The sequence below is a fragment of the Pristiophorus japonicus genome, chromosome 6 (assembly GCF_044704955.1).
Source record: "Pristiophorus japonicus isolate sPriJap1 chromosome 6, sPriJap1.hap1, whole genome shotgun sequence".
NCBI classification, from domain to species: domain Eukaryota; kingdom Metazoa; phylum Chordata; class Chondrichthyes; family Pristiophoridae; genus Pristiophorus; species Pristiophorus japonicus.
Window position 1 is genome coordinate 69,896,054 of NC_091982.1, and position 23,808 is coordinate 69,919,861.

A 23,808-nucleotide genomic window follows, 5' to 3' on the forward strand; every position below is an offset into this window, starting at 1 on the left:
CACTAAGGAGGACACAAACAACCTTCCGGATATAAAAGGGGTCGGAGGGTCTAGTAAGGAGGAGGAATTGAGGGAAATCCTTATTAGTCGGGAAATTGTGTTGCGAAATTGATGGGATTGAAGGCCGATAAATCCCCAGGGCCTGATGGACTGCATCCCAGAGTACTTAAGGAGGTGGCCTTGGAAATAGTGGATGCATTGACAGTCATTTTCCAACATTCCATTGACTCTGGATCAGTTCCTATGGAGTGGAGGGTAGCCAATGTAACCCCACTTTTTAAAAAAAGAGGGAGAGATAACAGGGAATTATAGACCAGTTAGCCTGACATCGGTAGTGGGTAAAATGATGGAATCAATTATTAAGGATGTCATAGCAGTGCATTTGGAAAGAGGTGACATGATAGGTCCAAGTCAGCATGGATTTGTGAAAGGGAAATCATGCTTGACAAATCTTCTGGAATTTTTTGAGGATGTTTCCAGTAGAGTGAACAAGGGAGAACCAGTTGATGTGGTATATTTGGACTTTCAGAAGGCTTTCGACAAGGTCCCACACAAGAGATTAATGTGCAAAGTTAAAGCATATGGGATTGGGGGTAGTTTGCTGACATGGATTGAGAACTGGTTGTCAGACAGGAAGCAAAGAGTAGGAGTAAATGGGGACTTTTCAGAATGGCAGGCAGTGACTAGTGGGGTACCGCAAGGTTCTGTGCTGGGGCCCCAGCTGTTTACACTGTACATTAATGATTTAGACGAGGGGATTAAATGTAGTATCTCCAAATTTGCGGATGACACTAAGTTGGGTGGCAGTGTGAGCTGCGAGGAGGATGCTATGAGGCTGCAGAGCGACTTGGATAGGTTAGGTGAGTGGGCAAATGCATGGCAGATGAAGTATAATGTGGATAAATGTGAGGTTATCCACTTGGTGGTAAAAACAGAGAGAGACAGACTATTATCTGAATGGTGACAGATTAGGAAAAGAGGAGCTGCAAAAAGACCTGGGTGTCATGGTACATCAGTCATTGAAGGTTGGCATGCAGGTACAGCAGGCGGTTAAGAAAGCAAATGGCATGTTGACCTTCATAGCGAGGGATTTGAGTACAGGGGCAGGGAGGTGTTGCTACAGTTGTGCAGGGCCTTGGTGAGGCCACACCTGGAGTATTGTGTACAGTTTTGGTCTCCTAACCTGAGGAAGGACATTCTTGCTATTGAGGGAGTGCAGCGAAGGTTCACCAGACTGATTCCCGGGATGGCGGGACTGACCTATCAAGAAAGACTGGATCAACTGGGCTTGTATTCACTGGAGTTCAGAAGAATGAGAGGGGACCTCATAGAAACGTTTAAAATTCTGACGGGGTTAGACAGGTTAGATGCAGGAAGAATGTTCCCAATGTTGGGGAAGTCCAGAACCAGGGGACACAGTCTAAGGATAAGGGGTAAGCCATTTAGGACCGAGATGAGGAGAAACTTCTTCACCCAGAGAGTGGTGAACCTGTGGAATTCTCTACCACAGAAAGTTGTTGAGGCCAATTCACTAAATATATTCAAAAAGGAGTTAGATGAAGTCCTTACTACTCGGGGGATCAAGGGGTATGGCGAGAAAGCAGGAATGGGGTACTGAAGTTGCATGTTCAGCCATGAACTCATTGAATGGCGGCGCAGGCTAGAAGGGCCGACTGGCCTACTCCTGCACCTATTTTCTATGTTTCTATGTTTCAGAGGTTGCCACATGTCTAAAGGACTGACGATATGTAAAAAGGATGGACGATATGTATCTAGACCTCCCTCCCTCGCTCCCCAGGGACAGGGACACCCACTGCAAGCTCTCAGTTCCCAACATGACTTTTGCTGACATACTAGTCATTGAATTTTAGCAGCAATTCATTGTGTCAAAGCATTGTGAGATGTGTGAAGATGCCACACAGGAAGGCTTCCTTCCTTCCTTGACTTAGACTGGAAAAGCAATAAAATGGATGACGAGATTCTTTAAAAATCTTGCTTGGTTGACAGGTACACAGATTTGCTGCATTTGATGGCTGGAGTGCTGCTTACAGCTAAGAATGCTGTTTGTGCAGTGACAAGTCACTGGATCTGATCCACGGCATCAGTCGAATCTGCATTACTAATCATTCCATTTTTAAGCATTAAATTCCCCCCTTGCTGCATTACTTACATTTCTCAATTTAAAATTATTGGATAATTCAAACTGTTTAGTGCAAAAGCAAGATCAGGAGAATAATGTACTATTCATCTGGAATTCAGCCCAATTGAAAAGAGGGGAAAAACGAGGAGGGAGCCTACAGCTGGTTAAAGCTGCAGGAAAATGAGTGGGAAGTGGCAGAGGTAAGCGCCATCCTCCGCAGTCTGTGGCATCAGCATTGGCTGAAGCATCTTCTAACATCCGTGCGTAGATCAAAACAGGCATAAGTATAGCCATTCCCTCACTGCTTCTGGAATTCATGGTGATGGGGTGGGCAAAGGGCTGGCATTAATTTAATGCAACAGGAACAGTTTAATGAGGTGAAATTAGACGGGTTAAACATAGTTAGTGCCTTCTTATAAAACAAATTGTGTGGAATCGAACATGTCCAAACCAGCGTCCAGCAGCAGTATTATAGTACAGCTGTGACTAATCAGGGTGCATTTCCCTGCTCGAACTCTCTGCGCCCTTTGACATGGCTGACCACACCATCCTCCACTGACCAGCTCGGTGGGACTGCCCTCCCCTGCTTCCACTCTTAGCTATCCAATCGTAAACAGAGCATCTTCAGCAATGGCTTCTCTTCCCAGGGAAGAGAAGCATCTTTCTTTGGCTTCCCTCCTCTACATGCCAACCGTTGGGTGACATCATCCAAAGATACGTAGTAAGCTTCCACATGTACCCTTATACCACCCAGCTCTACCTCTCCGTCATCTCCCTCGACCTCTCCATCGCCTCTGTTGTCAAACTGCTTGTCCGAGTGTGGCCTGAGATAGCCCAACCCACAGGATTTGTACAAGTTTAACCTGTTACTTTTCACATCTCCACAACTGTGACTATCAAAGGACTCCTTTGCAGTTAGCAAGGTGTGAAACATAGAAAATAGGTGCAGTAGTAGGCCATTTGGCCCTTCGAGCCTGCACCACCATTCAATACGATCATGGCTGATCATGAAACTTCAGTACCCCATTCCTGCTTTCTCTCCATACCCCCTTGATCCCTTTAGCCGTAAGGGCCACATCTAACTCCCTTTTGAATATATCTAATGAACTGGCATCAACAACTTTGTGGTAGAGAATTCCATCGGTTCACAATTCTCTGAGTGAAGAAGTTTCTTCTCATCTCGGTCCTAAATGGCTTACCCCTTATCTTTAGGCTGTGACCCCTGGTTCTGGACTTCCCCAATATCGGGAAAGTTCTGCCTGCATCTAACCTGTCCAGTCCCGTCAGAATTTTATATGTTGCTGTGAGATCCTCTCTCCTTCTAAATTCCAGTGAATATAAGCCTAGTCAATCCAGTCTTTCTTCATAGGTCAGTCCTGCCATCCCGGGAATCAGTCTAGTAAACCTTCGCTGCACTCCCTCAACAGCAAGAATGTTCTTCCTCAGATTAGGAGACCAAAACTGTACACAATATTCAAGGTGTGGCCTCACCAAGGCCCTGTACAACTGCATTAAGACCTCCCTGCTCCTATATTCAAATCCCCCGAGTTATGAAGGCCAACATGCCATTTGCCTTCTTCACCACCTTCTGTATCTGCATGCCAACGTTCAATGACTGATGTACCATGACACCCAGGTCTCATTGCACCTCCCCTTTTCCTAATCTGTCACAATATTCTACCTTCCTGTTTTTGCCACCAGTGGATAACCTCACATTTATCCACATTATACTGCATCTGCCATGCATTTGCCCACTCACCTAACCTGTCCAAGTCACCCTGCAGCCTCTTAGCATCCTCCTCACAGCTCACACCGCTACTCAACTTATTGTCATCTGCAAACTTGGAGATATTACTCTCAATTCCTTCGTCTAAATCATTAATGTATATTGTAAATAGCTGGGGTCCCGTGTATCTGCTATTTTGCACTTCCAATGGTATCCCACTCTCATTCGCCTTACCTTCATCTTGTCCACGAATCAGTTTCTGGGTTGTTTTCAGCAGATTTGATCTCATTCTGGTGAGTTGGTCCAACAGACTCCGGCGAGGAATATCGTAGGCATTCCTGTAAGTCTGAGGCTTAACATCCTAAGTTTTGAAGACATGGGCATTTTTTAATTGAATTTTCTTGGCAAAAGATCCAAATACAATTTCAATTGAAATCCTTTGGTGGTTAATGAGGCAATGGAGCCTCGATTACAACATAGAAGCCAGTACGGTAACTGATGGAAGCAACGATTTACCTTGTTTAGGATGGCTATCTGAAAGCCCGCAAACTCCTTCATGCTTAGTTCCATGGGCACTTCCCCCGTGATCCCTTGCAGCAGCTGCTTGAAGTCTTTGCGATGAGCCAGAGACAGCACACTAGATTGGTTCTTAACTTTGATTCCCAGCTCTTGTGGGGTCTTTTTCCCAACTGATGCAATTATACGGTCTGACTCTAATTTGGCCTGAAACAAAAATCAGCTTTACGTTACATGCATTCGATTACAGATTTGGGTCCGCTATAGAAACCCTCTCGGGTTCAGTGGCGTCAGTCTGCCCCGTAAGTGGTTCCCATGAGCCTTACGTGCTGGACTAGACTCTCACTGCGCAATATCAACCTACACGATAATGTAACTCAGGGATGTAACGAAAAGACTTGCGTGTAATCTGAGCAGAATGTGCGTGTGTGTTCTGCATGTGCCCCAACCCACCAATCCTTTTAAGGGTGAACTGAGAAAGCACCTGGGAGGAAAAGGCCAGATACGAATCATTAAGCTGCTTTAATTTACCACAAGCGAGTATAGAGCAGAAACTATGATCAAAATCACGTTATTCGATCAGTACAACTTGTCTTCATGTGAAAATACAAAATAGTGAACATACTACCCCTTCCCACAACCTTGCTTAACTTAACCAAAACACACTAACTGCCCACCTACATTCTCCGTCTTAGCTCAACCTATTGCTTTCTTTTTAAAAACCTGATGGACTGACTGTCCATTTGGAAAGCCTTGTTTACAGCTAGAACCAGCCAGAAGGGAATTACACAGAATATACAGCACAGAAGCAGGTCGCTCGGCCCAACACGTTTATGCCAATGTTTATGCTCTGCTTGAGTCTCCTCCTAGCCTTCCTCATCTCACCCAACAACACAATCTATTCCCTTCTCCCCATATGCTTGTCTAGCCTCCCTTTAAATGCATCGATACTATTCACCTCAACCACTCCCTGTGGCAACGAGTTCCACATTCTCACCACTGTCTGGGTAAAGAAGTTTCTTCTGAATTCCCCACTGGATTGCTTGGTGACTATCTTATATTGATGGCCTCAAGTTATGCACAAGTGGAAACATTCTCTCAGTATCCACTCTATCAAAACCTTCCATAATTTTAAATTCCTCTATTCAGTCACCCCTCAGACTTCTCATTTCAAGAAAAAGAGACCCAGTCTGTTCATCCTTTCCTGATAGGTGTAACCTCTCATTTTTAGGATCATCCTTGTAAATCTTCTCTGCACCCTCTCCAGTTCCTCTATGTCCTTTTTATAATATGGTGCCCAGAACTGCAATCTCAAGCAGGCCACTCTGACAAAGCTCCAGGCATCACAGACTTCCCAACACAATGGGCACTTATTGATTGCCAAGTCAAGCTAACAAATTGCTGAGTGTTTATAGACTTTGGTGAACAACAATTAGCAGTTTAACCATCTTTTATCTTAAAAACCCCTTTAAAAAACCGTGAATACACTTTGCTTTAAAACACAAGCCTTAAATATTACACTTTCCCCCAAAATCTTTTCTATCGAAAAACTGTCAAAAAGATCTCAAAATGGGATTCAAATTAGATTCAGTTTTGATATGCTTCCTAGACATTTGAAAATTACATATTTATATATATATTTTTTTTTAAAACAACTTGCTCCATTAAACAGCCAAAGCTGAACTACACAAATAAACTCAGCATGTATCCTACAACAGTCCAACAGCAATTTCCTTACATTTCAGCAGATTTCTCTTTTCGCCATCGCTTCTGAAGCTGGTGCCCAGCTGTCTGTCAAGTATGTCACCAATGTGTGAATGTATGTATTTGGGGGAGGGGGTGGAATCTGGCACAGCCAAGTCTGATTCTGCCGACACATATGTACACATTCGAGTGACAGTGATCAGGGTTAGACCCTGATTCTCGCACTCGCTGCACCAGACGACACCTGAAGCTAACTGTGACCTCATCACGCTTCAGCACAGATCATTCATTACACCTGAAACCTTTCTGTCTGTAAGTTTCAGTACCACAGCATGCCACACCATGCTAAAACACGAGGAGAGCCACCCCACCCCACGGGGAGCCGCCCCACCCCCCCCCCCTCGCCCCACGGGGAGAGCCGCCCCACGGGGAGAGTTGCCCCGCCCCACGGGGAGAGCTGCCCCACCCCCTCGCCCCACGGGGAGAGTCGCCCCACCCCCCCGCCCCACGGGGAGAGCTGCCCCACCCCCCCGCCCCACGGGGAGAGCCGCCCCACCCCCTTGCCCCATGGGGAGAGCTGCCGCACCCCCTCGCCCCTTGGGGAGAGCCGCCCCACCCCCTCGCCCCACGGGGAGAGCCGCCCCACCCCCTCGCCCCACGGGGAGAGCCGCCCCACCCCTTCGCCCCACGGGGAGAGCCGCCCCACCCCCTCGCCCCACGGGGAGAGCCGCCCCACCCCCTCGCCCCACGGGGAGAGCCGCCCCACCCCCTCGCCCCACCCGAGGATCTGAAGCGTGTTCAGTTTATTACCTGTTGGCTGAGTTTCTTGAGGTAAGAAATTACACTGTAACTAAGCCCACAGTCGATACTGTTATCACCGATTAAATTGGGAGCTCCCATCATCCGCAGAGCTTTTTTCAATGGCTAAAAACATAAGCACAATGATCAGAGTACAAGTCATGGACAAACTAAACTGAGTCAACGATTAAGTACCATTTTATAGCAACAATAAACACTGTCCACAATCTTGTTTAAATGATGCAGCAGAAACTGCACAGCGACGGGGCCCCGTCCCCGAGCATTCCAATGCCAATGAAACACGTTACTGAACCATTATGCTTTGAGGTTTTTAAATCAAGGTTTTGTTTCTGGTTCAGGCCCCGTTCATCCCAAATCAGCGTCTGCCTTTACGTGCCAGATATCTAGGTAATTTCTAGTAAGCCCAGGGGTCAAACAGAAAACCCGAGTCGCAGTATTTAGGCTGGCCAGTTACATCCTGTAGGCTCACGTAATCTGCCTCAACATCCGAGACAGTCAAATAAATGTCCCAATAAACTGTGGCTCAGGCTGTAAATTACCAGAGATTTATGAAATCGCAACTGGATGGTACAGTGGGTTAGACAGCAGCTGTAGACCGCAGGGACCGGAATTCAAATCCAGCCCAGGCTACCCGGATGAAAGGCTAGTCAATCTGCCGCTTGCAACGATTCTATAGAATGGAAGTGCTGTCAGTGGCTGGTTATCTACCCTGTTGTTGCGATAGTGTGTGCAATATCCAGTCACATTTTACCCTGTGGGTTCCAATATCCTCAGGTGCAGGATACACTCGTGGTAACAGAGCAATGATGTAATGGAGAGGGTTGATGAGCGTAGTGTGGTTGATGTTGTGTATATAGACTTTCAAAAGGCGTTTGACAAAGTATCAAATAATAGACCACATAAAGCCCATGGTAATTAATGGGACAGTGCCAGCATGGATATAAAATTGGCTAAGGGACAGAAAGCGGAGAGTAGCGGTGAATGGTTGTTTATCAGGCCGGAGGGAAGTGTGTAGTGCTGCTCCCCAGGAGTTGGTGTTGGGACCACTGCTCTTTTTGATATATATTAATGACCTGGACTTGGCAATTGAGGGCATAATTTCAAAGTTTGCAGATAACTGAAATTAGGAAATGTAGTAAACAAGGAGGAACACAGTGAGAGACTTCAGAAGGACACAGACTGGGGAAATGAACACACGGTAGGGGAAACTTACCACAGAGAACTGTGAAGTGATACAATTTGGTAGAAAGGATGAGGAGAGGCAATATAAACTAAATGGTACAATTTTAAAGGGGGTGCAGGGACAGAGACCTGGGGTTGTACGTACACACATTTTTGAAGGAGCCAAGACAAGTTGAGAAGGCCGTTAAAAAAGCACACAGGATTCTTGGTTTTATTAGAATCATAGAAATTTACAGCATGGAAGGAGGCCATTTCGGCCCATCGTGTCTGCGCCGGCTGACAAAGAGCTCTCCAGCCTAATCCCACTTTCCAGCTCTCGGTCCTTGGCCCTGAAGGTTACGGCACTTCAGGTGCACAACCAAGTACTTTTTAAATGTGGTGAGGGTTTCTGCCTCTACCACCCTTTCAATGAATTTGAAACCTCCACCATGCTTTGGGTGAAGAAATTTCCCCTCAAATACCTCTAAACCTCCTACCAATTACTTTAAATCTATGCCCCCTGGTTGTTGACCCTCTGCTGAGGGAAATAGGTCCTTCCTATCCACTCTATCTAGGCCCCTCATAATTTTATACACCTCAATAAGGTTTCCCCACAGCCTCCTCTGTTCCAAAGAAAACAAACCCAGTCTATCAAATTCTCCAGTCCAGGCAACATCCTCGTAAATCTCCTCTGTCCCTCTCTAGTGCAATCGTATCTTTCCTGTAATGCGGTGACCAGAACTGCACACACTAGCTGTGGCCTAACCAGTGTTTTATACAGTTTAAGCATAACCTCCCTGCTCTTGTATTCTATGCCTCGGCTAATAAAGACAAGTATTCCGTATGCCTTCTTAGCCACCTTATTTACCTGTCCTGCTACCTTCAGGGATCTGTGGACATGCACTCCACGGTCCCTTTGTTCCTCTACATTTCTCAGTGTCCTACCATTTAATGTATATTCCCTTGCCTTGTTAGCCCTCCCCAAATGCATTACCTCACACTTCTCTGAATTAAACTCCATTTGCCACTGTTCTGCCCACCTGATTGATATCTTCCTGCTGTCTACAGCTTTCTTTTTCATCATCAACCACACAGCCAGTTTTAGTATAATCGGCAAACTTATTAATCATACATCCAACATTTAAGTCTAAATCATTGATATATACCACAAAAAACAAGGGAACCAGTACTGAGCCCTGCAGAACCCCACTGGAAACAGCCTTCCAGTCACAAAAACACCCACCAACCATTACACTTTGCTTCCTGCCTCTGAGCCAAGTTGGATCCAACTTGCCACTTTACCCTGGATCCCATGGTCTTTTACTTCTGTGATCAGTCCGCCATGTGGGACTTTATCAAAAGCCTTGCTAAAATCCATATATACATCAAATGCACTACCCTCATCGACCCTCTGTGTTACTTCCTCAAAAAATGTAATCAAGTTAGTCAGACACGACCTTCCCTTAACAAATCCGTGCTGACTGTCCTTGATTAATCCGTGTCTTTCTAAATGAAGATTTATCCTGTCCCTCAGAATTTTTTTCAATAATTTTCCCACCACTGAGGTTAGGCTGACTGGCCTGTAATTACTCGGTCTATCTCTTTTTAAATAAAGGTACAATATTAGCAGTCCTCCCGTCCTCTGGCACCACACCTGTAGCCAGTGAAGACTGGAAAATGATGGTCAGAGCCTCTGCTAATTCCTCTTTTGCTTCTCTTAGCATGGGATACATTTTATCCAGGCCTTGGGATTTATCCACTTTCAAAGCTGCTAAACCCCTTAACACTTCCTCCCTCACTTATGCTTACTTCATCTAATATTTCACAAACCTCCCTGATTGCAATGTTTGCATCGCCCCTCTCTTTTGTGAAAACAGATGCAAAGTATTCATTAAGAACCATACCCACGTCTTCCGCCTCCACACACAGTATCTTTATCATCTACTCCATCTGCAGTTATCCTCTTGCTTTTAAAGTATTTACAAAACATTTTTGGGTTTTCCTTGATTTTACTTGCCAACATTTTTTCATGCTCTCACTTTGCTTTTCTAATTTCCTTTTTAATTGCACCCCTGCACTTTCTACACTCCTCTAGGGTTTCTGCAGTATTGAGCCCTCGGTATCTGTCATAAGCTTCCCTTTTTTTCTTTATCCTCCCCTGTATGTCCCTTGACGTCCAGGGGGCTCTAGATTTGTTAGTCACATACTTTTTCTTTTAGGGAACATACTTGCTCTGAACCCTCAGGATCTCCTCCTTGAATGCCTCCCACTGCTCTGACGCTGATTGACCTTTAAATAGCTGTTTCCAGTCCACTATGGTTAAATCACATCTCTGCTTAGTAAAATTAGCTTTTCCCCAATTAAGAATCTTTATTTCAGTCTATCTTTGTCCTTTTCCATAGCTACCCTAAATCTAACTGAATTATGATCACTAGCACCACAATGCTCTCCTACTGATACCCCTTCTATTCCCTAAAACTAAGTCCAGAACCACCCCCTCCCGTGTTGGACTTGCTACATACTGGCTAAAAAGATTCTCCTGAATGCATTTTAGGAATTCCGCTAAACCTTTATACCTTTCACAGTAATTTTATCCCAGTTAACATTAGGATAGTTGAAATCCCCTATTGCACTTCTCAGAAATGTGCCAACATTATTGCTCTTCAATCTCTCTGACTGTTTGGGGGTCTGTAGTACACGCCCAGCAGTGTGATCGCCCCTTTTTTGTTCTTCAATTCAACCCATATGGCATCATTTGATGATCCTTCCAACATATCATCCCTCCTCACAGCTGTAATTGTTTCTTTAATCAATACTGCAACTAATCAATAATTTTTTTTTTGAACGATAAGGGAAGTGGAGTTGAGGCCAAGATCAGATCAACCATGATCTTATTGAATGGCAGAGCAGGGTCAAGGGAACAAATGGCCTACTCCTGTTCCTATTTCTTATGTTCTATGACCCCCCTCCTTTTTTAACCCCTCTCTGCCCATCTGAAAACCCTGTAACCAGGAATGTTGAGCTGCTTGATTACTTGCTGTACCTGCATATTCATTTTTTGTGTTTCATGCACAAGGACCTCCAGGTCCCTCTGGACTGCAGCACTTTGCAACTTTTCTCCATTGAAATTATAATTTGTTTTTCTATTTTTTCTGCCAAAGTGGATGACTTCATATTTTACTCCATCTGTCAATTTTTTGCCCACTCACATATTCTATATCCCTTTGTAGATTTTTTGTGTCCTCCTCACAATTTGCTTTCCCACCCATCTTTGTATCATCATCAAACTTGGCTACATTATACTCGGTCCTTTCATCAATATAGATTGTAAATAGTTAAGGCCCCAGCACCAATCACTGCGGCACCCCACTAGTTACTGTTTGCCAACCGGAAAATGACCCATTTATCCCGACTCACTGTTTTCTGTTAGTTAGCCAATCCTCTAATCATGCATATTACCCCCAACCCCGTGAACTTTTATCTTGTGCAGTAACATTTTATGTGGCATCTTACCAAATGCCTTCTGGAAATCCAAATACACCACATCTACTGGTTCCCCCTTATCCACCCTGCTCGTTACATCCTCAAAAGAACTCCAGCAAATTCACTTTCTACTTTCCAATTTCAGTTTTGCTTCTCTCCCTTCTGAATTTTCAGGCTCCCATCCCCCTGCTAGTTTAAGCTATTTTAAAACCTTTGCCAACAGCACTAGCAAACCCTCACTGCAAGGATATTGGTCCAAGCTCTGTTGAGGTGCACCCCGTCCAGCTTGGACAGGTACCGGCTCCCCCAGAAACGGTCACAATTCCTCAAGAATCTAAAGCCCTCCCTCCTGCACCATCACTAATTAATAGAGGAAGAGATTATAAAAGCAAGGACGTAATACTAAACCTTTATAAAACACTGGTTCGGCCCCAGCTAGAGTATTATATCAAATTCTGGGCACCACACTTTAGGAAGAATGTCAAGGCCTTGGAGAGGGTGCAGAGGAGATTTACCAGGGTGGTACCAGGGATGTGGGACTTCAGTTATGTGGAGAGACTGAAGATGATGGGATGGTTCTCCTTAGAGCAGAGAAGTTTAAGGGGAGATTTGATAGAGGTTTTCAAAGTCATGAACAGCTTTCACGGAGTAAATAAAGAGAAATTGTCTCCAGTGGCAGAAGAGTCGGTAATCGAAGGGCACAGATTTAAGGTAATCGAAGGGCACAGACAAAAGAACCAGAGGCAGCATAAGGAGAACAATTTTTACAGTGACTAATGATCTGGAATACACTGCCTGAAATGGGTAGTGAAAGCAAATTCAATAGTAACTTTCTGAAGAGAATTGGATAAATATTTGAAGGGAAAAATTTTGCAGGGCTATGGAGAAAAAGGAGGGAGTGGGACTAATTGGATAACTCTACCAAAGAGCCAGCGCAGGTACAATGGACCAAATGGCCTCCTTCAGTGCTGTATCATTCTATGATTGATGGAAATGTTCCTTTGGAATCCACCTTTAGCATTCCAACCTGATTAATGCAACCCATGTGATGCAATGTAAAGCAGCACTGCAGCACATATTGGGACTATTCAACAGTGCTGAACAAAATCACCAGAACTGATCTCCACACATCAAAATCCTGTCATCTGTTAAAAAGAGGCAGCTTGCATTGAACTGAATTTAGTGGGCCAGTTTTGCAACGGTCACGTCACCACTGAACTAAATGAAATAAGAAGTGGAACAAATTCGGTGAAGCAGCCACCAGCTCCCTCCCCAAGTTGGTATTTAGGTCCATTTGGAATATACAGCGGTGTTTAACCTATACGGTTATTTGACAAGCAGCAGTAATACTGCCTAAATAGCCCTACACCAAGGACTGGTGCTTCCCACACAGTGTTCAGCAACTGTCAAATTATTGCCAGTCTTAATATTGGCTCCAAAGCAATTTCCAGCATCTGAGGAGCATTTTCTGATCATTTGTTCCCTCAAAATAGAAATTAGACCAAAGCTCAAGAGTTTTGCGTACCCCTTATTGCCTTGGTTGCAATATTTGTACATACCAACAGATAATATGGAGGCATGGTCTTCAAGTAATTCTCAAAGGTTTGGCGCCACTTCAGATTTGGTTTCAGTTTGTGCACTTTGAACAAATCATCTGTAAAGACAATGAAACAAGCAATGAGGGGGCCCGGAGTGTGAACGAATAAAACTGACACCTGTTAATTGCAGCAAACCTCACTCAGATAGGTCTAGTTTACCTCAATACCTCCCCCCTCTGCGACCTCCACCACTGAGAGCATAAGAGCAGCAATGTCATAAGAACACCATCACCTCAAAGTCACTCACCATCCTGACTTGGACATACATCACCATTCTCTCATTGTCGTCGAATTAATATCCTGTAATCCCCAACCTAACACCATCATACGGACTGCAGCTGTTCAACGCAGCGGCTCACCACCATCTTCTCAGGGCAACTAGGGACAGGCAATAATTGCCGGCCAGCCTTGCCAGTGACGCAAACATCCCAAGAACAGGTTTTTAAACAGGTTTCTGTTGTATTAACTAATGCATTTTATATACAAGTGAAGTAGTTAATTTGCGCATAAATTGGTTCTCGATATAGTTTAACCAATACATTTGGATGTAGCTTGATGGAAACAAGGACATAAAATTAACAATTATATTTCCACTGGGGTGTTCCTATTAACAGGGCCAGCCCTATAATTTGCCAAATCCATGTAGTAAGATTATATTGCACAACTTAAAGTTGTCAACGCAAGGTAAAAGATACGGTCAAACTATTTACAAATCCTGGAATTAGAATGCGAGCAACATGCGCAAAGCAAACCCATCTCCGGGTGACGGACACAGCGTCCAGTGAGCAACGGCCCAGAGAGCGGCACAGCATGGCCTTCCCCAGCTGAGGGACATGGCGCCCCGGACAGCAGCACGGCACGGCACAGTCTCCCCCGGCTGAAGGACACAGCATCCCAGAAAGCGGCACGGCACAGTGCGGCCTCCCCCGGGTGAAGGGCACAGCGTCCAGTGAGCGATGTCCCGAGAGCGATTCAGCACGGCACGGCCTCCCCCAGGTGAAGGACACAGCGTCCAGTGAGCAATGTCCTAAGAGCGATTCAGTACAGCACAGCACGACCTTCCCCCGGGTGAAGGGCAGTGTCCAGTGAGAGATGTCCTGAGAGCAGTTCAGCACGGCACGACCTTCCCCCGGGTGAAGGGCAGTGTCCAGTGAGAGATGTCCTGAGAGCAGTTCAGCACGGCACGATCTTCCCCCGGGTGAAGGGCAGTGTCCAGTGAGCGATGCCCCGAGAGCGATTCAGCACGGCACAACCTTCCCCCGGGTGAAGGGCAGTGTCCAGTGAGCGATGCCCCGAGAGCGATTCAGCACGGCACGACCTTCCCCCGGGTGAAGGGCAGTGTCCAATGAGCGATGCCCCGAGAGCGATTCAGCACGGCACGAACTTCCCCCGGGTGAAGGGCAGTGTCCAGTGAGCGATGCCCCGAGAGCGATTCAGCACGGCACGACCTTCCCCCGGGTGAAGGGCAGTGTCCAGTGAGAGATGTCCTGAGAGCAGTTCAGCACGGCACGACCTTCCCCCGGGTGAAGGGCAGTGTCCAGTGAGCGATGCCCCGAGAGCGATTCAGCACGGCACGATCTTCCCCTGGGTGAAGGGCAGTGCCCAGTGAGCGATGTCCCGAGAGCGGTTCAGCACGGCATGACCTTCCCCCGTGTGACAGACACAGCGTCCAGTGAGCGATGCCCCGAGAGCGGGTCAGCACGGCACGACCTTCCCCCGGGTGAAGGGCAGTGCCCACTGAGCGATGCCCCGAGAGCGATTCAGCACGGTACGACCTTCCCCTGGGTGAAGGGCAGTGCCCAGTGAGCGATGTCCCGAGAGCAGTTCAGCACGGCACGACCTTCCCCCGGGTGAAGGGCACAGCGCCCAGAGGTCAAGGCAGTGAGGAGGCAGCAGACAGCTAAATGACCCTCAAAAGATCTACAAAACTACAACAACATGCATTTATATAGCACCTATAATGTACAAAATGCCCAGATGCACATTACAGAGCGCTCGTAGGAGGCACAGCACATAAGAGTCAGGGGAGCGAATTTAGGAAAGATGTCCAGCAGAAAAGTAGGTGGGTTTAAGGGAGGGAGTCCCAGAGAGAAGGGCTTGATGGCTACAAGCTCTCTAACACCAACGATGGAGCGACAAGGGGAGGCACAGAAGGTCTGAGCCAGAAGACTGAAGGGTGCAAGTGAGTAGAAGCACTGAAAACTGAGATCAATATTACATCTAAAAAAAAAGCTTTGAAAATCTGCCAGTTGAAAATTTTACTTGAAGCAAAAGAGTAGTTTAATTTACTACACAAAAAAACCCACAAAATAAATAAACTGCAGCATCTTCAAATGTGTGATTCTGCCAAAGGAGATTTAATAGCATTCCTTTATATCATGTCAGAAACCCTCTTCCCTCAAGCTTATTTACAATCCAACGTTCCATTACATACCAAGCTGTGGGAGCAGCACTGGGAAGTTGTAAGGCATAACAAAGAGATTCACGCAGTTCAATGTCGTGCTCGCCTTCAAGTAACCGAATGGATGGCCCAGGTTACTGTATTTTCCACTACTGCTCACAAACACCTAGAAAAAACATTTAAAAGTGAGTCGGTACAGCAAAGTATTGCATATTTTTGAATCAACCGTGTTATTTGCAGGGAATACCTAAAGGGGACAAATTACAGGGCTATGGGGAAAGAGCAGGGGGAGTGGGGCTTTGAGCTTTGAAAGCCGAATGGCCTCCTTCTGTGTTGAATCATTCTATGATTTGCACAACTAGTATCTGTAATCATTATACTGTATTACCGTGGCTTTTGAACATCTTCAGGATCAGCGGAGGCCCGAGAGCTGCAGGATTTGGAGCTTGATTTGCAGTGCATCTGAGAACTTCGTGGATAGCACGTTTCAGGAGATGGTCACCCTACAGCTTAAGGGTGTGCAGGCAGAGAGGGAGTGGGTGACCATCAGACAGACAAGGAGGACCAGGCAGGTAGTGCAGAAGTCCCGAGTGCATTACGCTCGCTAAGTTCTGGATACTGGTGAGCACGATGGTTCCTCTGGGGAGTGCAGCCAGAGCCAAGTCCACGGCACCATAGTTGCTCAGCTGCTCAGGGAGGGACAGCGGCGGTGGGGGGGGGGGGGGGGGGGAAAGAGTTGCTACTGCTGTTAGGGAGGGTTTAAACTAGCTTGGCAGAGTAGATTCAGAAGGGAGAGAAGATAAGCTGGAAATGGAAAGCAGAAAATTAATAAGCGAGTTTGGAAGGCAGAGGAAACAAAGGCTGGAATATAAACAAGGTAGTTTGGCAATGCTACATGGTATATACTTCAATGCAAGGAGTTTCGGGAATAATGCAGATGAGCTGAGAGCACAGATAGACACTTGGGAGTACGATATTATAGCTATTACTGAGACATGGCTGAAAGAGGGGCAGGTATGGCAGCTCAACATTCCTGGTTACAGGGTTTTCAAACGGGATAGAGGGGTAAAAAAAAGGAGTGGGGGTCGCAGTATTGATTAAAGAAACAATTGTGAGAGGGGGATGATATGTTGGAAGGATCATCAAATGAGGCCATATGGGTTGAATTGAAGAACAAAAATTAGACGATCACACTGCTGAGCGTGTACTATAGACCCCCAAACAGTCAGAGGGAAATAGAAGAGCAAATAGGTAGGCACATTCTTGAGAACTGCAAAAACCATAGGACAATAATAGTAGAGGATTTCGACTACCCTAACTGGGATATAATTAGCTTGAAAGATATAGATGGAGTAGAATTCTTAAAATGCATTCAGGAGAACTTATTTAGCCAGTATTTAACAAATCCAACGAGGAAGGGGGCAGGACTTAGATTTGGGGAATGAAGCTGTGCAGGTGGAAGGGTCATCAGTGGGAGAGCATTTTGGTGCTAGTGATCATAATTCAGTTAGATTTAGGTAATTATGGAAAAGGACAAAGATAAACCGGGAATAAAAGTTTTCAATTGGGGAAAAGCTAATTTTACTAAGCTGAGATGCGATTTAGCCAAAGTGGACTGGAAACAGCTACTTGAAGTGTCAAAGCAGTGGGACGCATTCAAGGGGGAGATAGTGAAGGTTCAGAATAGGTATGTTCCCTTAAAGAAAAAGGGTGGGACGAACAAATCTAGAGCCCCCTGGATGTCATGGGACATACAGGGTAGGATAAAGGAAAAAAAGGGTGGCTTATGACGGATACCGAGGGCTCAATACTGCAGAAACCCTAGCATCATAGAAATTTACAGCACGGAGGGAGGCCATTTTGTGCTGGCAAACAAGAGGTTATCCAACCTAATCCCACTTTCCAGCTCTAGGTCTGTAGCCCTGTAGGTTACGGTACTTCAAGCGTACATCCAAGTACTTTTTAAATGTGGTGAGGGTTCCTGCCTCTCCCACCCTTTCTGGCAGTGAGTTCGAGGCCCACAACACACTGCTTGAAGAAATTTCCCCTCAAATCCTCTCAACCTTCTACCAATTACTTTAAATTATTGCCCCCTGGTTGTTGACCCCTCTGCTAAGGGAAATAGGCCCTTTCTATCCACTATATCTAAGCCCCTCATAATTTTATACACCTCAATCAGGTCTCCCCTTTGCCTCCTCTGTTCCGATGAAATTAAACCCAGCCCATCCAATCTGTCCTCATAGCTAAGATTCTCCACTCCCGGCAACATCCTTGTAAATCTGCTCTGTATCCTCTCCAGTGCAATCACGTCCTTCCTGTATTCCGTGACCAGAACTGCACGTAGTACTCCAGCTGTGGCCTAACCAGAGTATTATACAATTTAAGCATAACCTCCCTGCTCTTGTATTCTATGCCTCGGCCAATAAAGGCAAGCATTCCGTATGCCTTCTTAACCACCTTATCCACCTGGCCTGCTACTTTCAGGGATCTGTGGACAAGCACTCCAAGTTCCCTTTGTTCATCCACACTGTTAAGCGGCTTATCGCTTAATGTGTATCCCTTTCCTTGTTAACCCTCCCCAAATGCATTACCTCCCACTTCTCCGGATTAAATTCCATTTGCCACTGTTCTGCCCACCTGACCACTTGATTGATATCTTCCTGCAGTCCACAGCTTTCCCCTTCATTATCAACCACAAAGCCGATTTTAGTATCATCTGCAAACTTCTTAATCATACCTCCTACATTCAAGTCTAGATCACTGATGTATACCACAAAAAGTAAGGGACCTAGTACTGAGCCCTGTGGAACCCCACTGGATACAGCCTTCCAGTCACAAAAACATCCATCAACCTGCTTCCTGCCTCTGAGCGCATTTTGGATCCAACTTGCCACTTTGCCCTGGATCCAATGGGCTTTCGTGACCAGTCTGCCATGTGGGACCATAATAGATGCTTTGCTAAAATCCACATACACTACATCATACGCACTGCCCTCATCAACCCTCCTGGTTACCTCCAAAGGAGTATAAAAAGTGCAGGGGGTGAAATTAAAAGGGAAATTAGGAAAGCAAAGAGAGGCATGAAAAAATATTGGCAAGTAAAATCAAGGAAAAGCCAAAGATGTTTTATGAATACATTAAGAGCAAGAGGATAACTAAAGAAAGGGTAGGGCTTATTCGAGACTATAAAGGCAATGTGTGTGTGGAGGCGGAAGACGTGGGTACGGTTCTTAATGAATACTTTGAATCGGTCTTCACAAAAAAGAGGTTGTGATGCAGACTTTGCAATGAGGGAGGAGGAGTGTGAAATATTAGATGAAATAAACAGAGTGACAGAGGAGGTATTAGGGGTTTAAGCATCTTTGAAAGTGGCTAAATCCGCAGGCCTGGATGAAATGTATCCCAGGCTGTTAAGAGCAGCAAGAGAGGAACTAGCAGAGTCTCTGACCATCATTTTCCAATCCCCTTTGGCTACAGGTGTGGAGCCGGATACTGGAGGACTGCTAATCTTGTTTAAAAAGGGAGATGCTCAAGAGGGCAGAATTAGAGCACAGACAGCTCAGGGGGGTTTGGGGCTGGAGGAAATTATATAACTGGGGAGGGGCAAGGCCATGGAGGGAGTTCAAAATAAATGAGAATTTTCAAAACGAGGCATTGCTTAACCGGAAGCTAATGTAGGTCAGCGAACACAGGGGTGATGGGTGAGCGGGGCTTAATGCGAGTTAGGACATGGGCAGCCGAGTTTTCGTTCACCTTTAGTTTACGTGGGTAGAGACTCAGTGAAACGCAATGAAACTCCAACGTTGCACGAGGTAGGCAAAGCCATAAAACAGCTTAAGAATAAAGGCTATGGGTGCGGATGGAATCCCTGCTGAGGCGCTAAAGTATGGCGGAGAGGCGTTGATACATGACCTCATCTCTCTCATCTGGAGGGAGGAGAGCATGCCGGGAGATCTCAGAGATGCAGTGATTGTGACCATTTTTAAAAAGGGGGACAAGTCCGACTGCGGCAACTACAGGGGAATCTCCCTGCTATCAGCCACTGGGAAAGTTGTCGCTCGAGTTCTCCTCAATCATCTTCTCCCTGTGGCCGAGGAGCTCCTCCCGGAATCACAATGCGGATTTTGTCCCCGACGGAGCACAACAGACATGATCTTTGCAGTGCAACAGTTGCAGGAAAAATGCAGGGAGCAGCGCCAGCCCTTATACATGGCCTTTTTCGATCTTACAAAGGCCTTTAACACTGTCAACCCTGAGGGTCTATAGAGCATCCCTCCTCTGTTTCGAATGCCCCCAAAAGTTTGTCAACATCCTTCACCTGCTTCACGATGACATGCAGGCCGTGATCCTTACCAACGGACCCATTACAGACCCAATCCACGTCCGGATCAGGGTCAAACAGGGCTGCGTCATCGCTCCAACCCTCTTCTCAATCTTCCTCGTCGCTGTGCTCCACCTCACAATCAACAAGTTGCCCGCTGCAGTGGAACTAAACTACAGAACCAGTGGGAAGCTGTTTAACCGACGCCACCTCCAAGCCAGGTCCTAGATCACCCTAACCTCTGTCGTTGAGCTGCAGTATGCAGACGATGCCTGCGTCTACGCACATTCAGAGGCTGAACTCCAGGATATAGTCAATGTATTCACTGAGGCATTTGAAAGCATGGGCCTCACACTTAAGACCCGTAAGACAAAGGTTCCCCCACCAGCCTGTCATCGCCGCTAAGCACTGCCCTCCAATCATCAAGATCCATGGCGCGGCCCTGGACAACGTGGACCATTTCCCATATCTCGGAAGCCTCTTAATAAAGGCAGACATTGATGCGGAGATTCAACATCGCCTCTAGTGCGCCAGTGCAGCCTTCGGCCGTTTGAGGAAAAGTGTGTTTGAAGACCAGACCCTCAAATCTACCACCAAGCTCATGGTCTATAGGGCTGTAGTAATACCCGCCCTCCTGTATGGATCGGAGGCATGGACGCTGTACAGAAGGCAACTCAAGTCGCTGGAGATATATCACCAACGATGTCTCCACAAGATCCTGCAAATCCTCTGGGAGGACAGGCGCACCAACATCGGTGTCCTCATCCAGGCTAACATCCCCAGTATTGAAGCACTGACCACACTCGATCAGCTTCGCTGGGCAGGCCACATAGTTCGCATGCCAGATACGAGACTCCCTAAGCAAATGCTTTATACGGAGCTCCTTCGTGGTAAACGAGCCAAAGGAGGACAGCGAAACGTTATAAGGACACCCTCAAAGCCTCCCTGGTAAAGTGCGACATCACCACTGACACCTGGGAGACCCTGGCCGAAGACCGCCCGAGGTGGAGAAAGTGCATCCGGGAGGACGTTGAGCTCTTCGAGTCTCAACGTAAGGAGCAAGAGGCCAAGCGCAGGCAGCGGAAGGAGCACGCGGCAAACCAGCCCCACCGACCCCTTCCCTCGACAAATGTCTGTCCCACCTGTAACAGGGTCTGTGGCTCTCGTATCGGACTGTTCAGCCATCAAAGAACTCACTTTGGGAGTGGAAGCAAGTCTTCCTCAATTGAGGGACTGCCTATGATGATGATGTGGGTAGAATGTGGAAGGCCTGCCAGGAGTGCGTTGGAATAGTCAAGTCTAGATAAGGCATGGATGAGGGTTTCAGCAGCAGATGAGCTGAGGCAGGGGCGAAGACGGGCAATGTTACAAAGGTATAAATAGATGGCCTTAGTTATGCCATGGATATGTGGTCGAAAGCTCATTTCAGAGTCAGATATGACACCAAGGTTGCGAACAGTCTGGTTCAGCCTCAGACAGAAGTTGAGAAGGGGGATAGAGTCAGTGGTTAGGGAACGGAGTTTGTGGCGGGGACCGAAAACAATGGCTTCGGTCTTGCCAATATTCAATTGGAGAAAATTTCTGCTCATCCAGAACTGGATGCCAGACAAGCAGTCTGACAAGTTAGAGATCGAGGAGGGGTCGAGGGAAGTGGTGGTGATGTAGAGCTGGGTGTCATTAGTTAATAAGATCATGGCTGATCTGATCTTGGCCTCAACTCCACTTCCCTGCCTTCTCCCCATAACCATGAACCCCTTATCGTTCAGAAATCTGTCTATCTCCACCTTAAATATATTCAAAGCCCCAGCCTCCACAGCTCTCTGGGGCATTCCAAAGATTCACAATCCTCAGAGAAGAAATTCCTCCTCATTTCCGTTTTAATGGGCGACCCCTTTTTCCGAAACTATGCCCCCTAGTTCTAGATTCTCCCACGAGGGGAAACATCCTCTCTGCATCTACCCTGTCACGCCCCCTCAGAATTTCAATAAGATCACCTCTCAGTCTTCTAAACTCTAGTGAGTATAGGCCCAAACTTTCTTCACATGACAACCCCTTCATTTCAGGAATCAACCTCGTGAACCTTCTCTGAACAGCCTCCAATGCAAGTATATCCCTCCTTAAATAAGGAGACCAAAACTGCACGCAGTACTCCAGGTGTGGCCTTACCAATATCTTGTACAGTTGTAGCAGGACTTCTCTGCTTTTATCCTCCATCCCCCTTGCAATAAAGGCCAACATTCCATTTGCCTTCCTGATTACTTGCTGTACCTGCATACTAACTTTTTGTGTTTCATGCACAAGGACCCCCAGGTCCCTCTGTACTGCAGCATTTTGTAATCTCTCCCCATTGAAATAATAATTTGCTTTTCTATTTTTCGTGCCAAAGTGGATAACCTCACACTTTCCCACATTATTCTCCATCTGCCAAATTTTTGCCCATTCCCTTTGCCGATTCTTTGCATACTCCTTACAATTTGCTTTCCCACCCATCTTTGTATCAGCAAATTTGGCTACATTACACTCAGTCCCTTCATCCAAGTCATTAATATAGATTGTAAATAGTTGTGGCCCCAACACCGATCCCTGCTGCACCCCACTAGTTACTGTTTGCCAACCTGAAAATTACCCATTTATCCCGACTCTCTGTTTTCTGTTAGTGAGCCAATCCTCTATCCATGCTAATATATTACCCCCAACCCCCATGAGCTCGTATCTTGTGCAGTAACCTTTTATGTGGCACCTTATCAAATGCCTTCTGGAAATCCAAATACATGATATCTACTGGTTCCCCTTTATCCACCGTGCTTGTTACATCCTCATAACTCCAGCAAATTTGTCAACCTTGATTTCCTTTTCATAAAACCATGCTGACTGCATTATGATTTTCTCTGCTACTACATCCTTAATAATGGACTCCAGCATTTTCCCAATGACAGATGTTAGGCTAACTGGTCTATAGTTTCCTGCTTTCTGTCTCCCTCCTTTCTTAAATAGGGGCATTACATTTGCAGTTTTCCAATCCGCTGGGACCTCCCCAGAATCCAGGGAATTTTGGTAGATTACAACCAATGCATCCATCATCATCATCGGCGGCCCCTCGAGGATGACTTGGTTCCACAAGAGTTAACAGAAGTTTTAACCTGTTGTTCCAGTCCTGTACTCCAATTGAAGGGATGGAATATGTCTGTGTGTGGATTTTTTTTAACATCTGGTAACCGTTGCACATCAGCCACCACACAGGTTCGACAGAGCTAGACCTTTATCCAGTGGCAAAGGTTGAACTCGGACAACTGGAGACCTGCCCTGATGCATGGACCTAGTGCGCACACATATCGCCGTATGGACTGGCCCTTGCTGCCCCTGGGCCCTCGCTTCTTCTGGGCCCTGTACCCTCATTCGCCGCACCTCCGCCACGATGTTCCAGGGCCCGGCGCTCCAACTCTATTTATAGCCCCGACCTGCGGTGGTGTTACACAAGTCGGGGCGGCCCACGATGTTTGCATCCACTATCTCTGCAGCCACTTCTTTTAAGATCCTAGGATGTAAGCCATCCGTCCAGGGGACTTGTCCACCTTTAGTCCCATTAGTTTGCCTAGTCCTTTATCTGCAGTGATAGATTTAAGTTCCTCACCTTCCCACCGCACCCCCCATCCCCCCCTCCAAATAGCCCCTTAATTATCAATTATTGGGATGCTTTGTGTCTTCTACCATGAAGACCAATACAAAATATTTGTTCAAAGTCTCTGCCATTCCCCCCGTTTCCCCATTATTAATTCCCCAGTCTCATCCTTTAGCTACTATCTTCTTTTTTATATACCTGTAGAAGCTCTGACTGTTTTTATATTTCTTGCTAATTTACTCTCATAAGCTATCTTCTCTCATCATTTTTTTTAAGTGGTCCTTTGCCGGTTTCTAAAAATTTCCCACTGTTCTTCGCAA

At 46.3% G+C, this 23,808-nt stretch overlaps 1 protein-coding gene across 2 annotated transcripts in view; it reads right to left on the reverse strand.

Moving 5' to 3' along the window:
* The window catches only part of ints6l (integrator complex subunit 6 like), a 157,540-nt gene that overhangs the window by 15,455 nt on the left and 118,277 nt on the right, over positions 1 to 23,808 (reverse strand). For both annotated transcript variants that reach the window (XM_070882922.1, XM_070882921.1), the window contains 5 exons: positions 15,582 to 15,714; positions 13,109 to 13,203; positions 6,897 to 7,010; positions 4,383 to 4,589; positions 4,101 to 4,227 (listed from right to left, as the gene is read on the reverse strand). In XM_070882922.1, the coding sequence (XP_070739023.1) occupies positions 4,101 to 4,227; positions 4,383 to 4,589; positions 6,897 to 7,010; positions 13,109 to 13,203; positions 15,582 to 15,714 (676 nt within the window). The remainder of the gene's footprint in view (positions 1 to 4,100; positions 4,228 to 4,382; positions 4,590 to 6,896; positions 7,011 to 13,108; positions 13,204 to 15,581; positions 15,715 to 23,808) is intronic.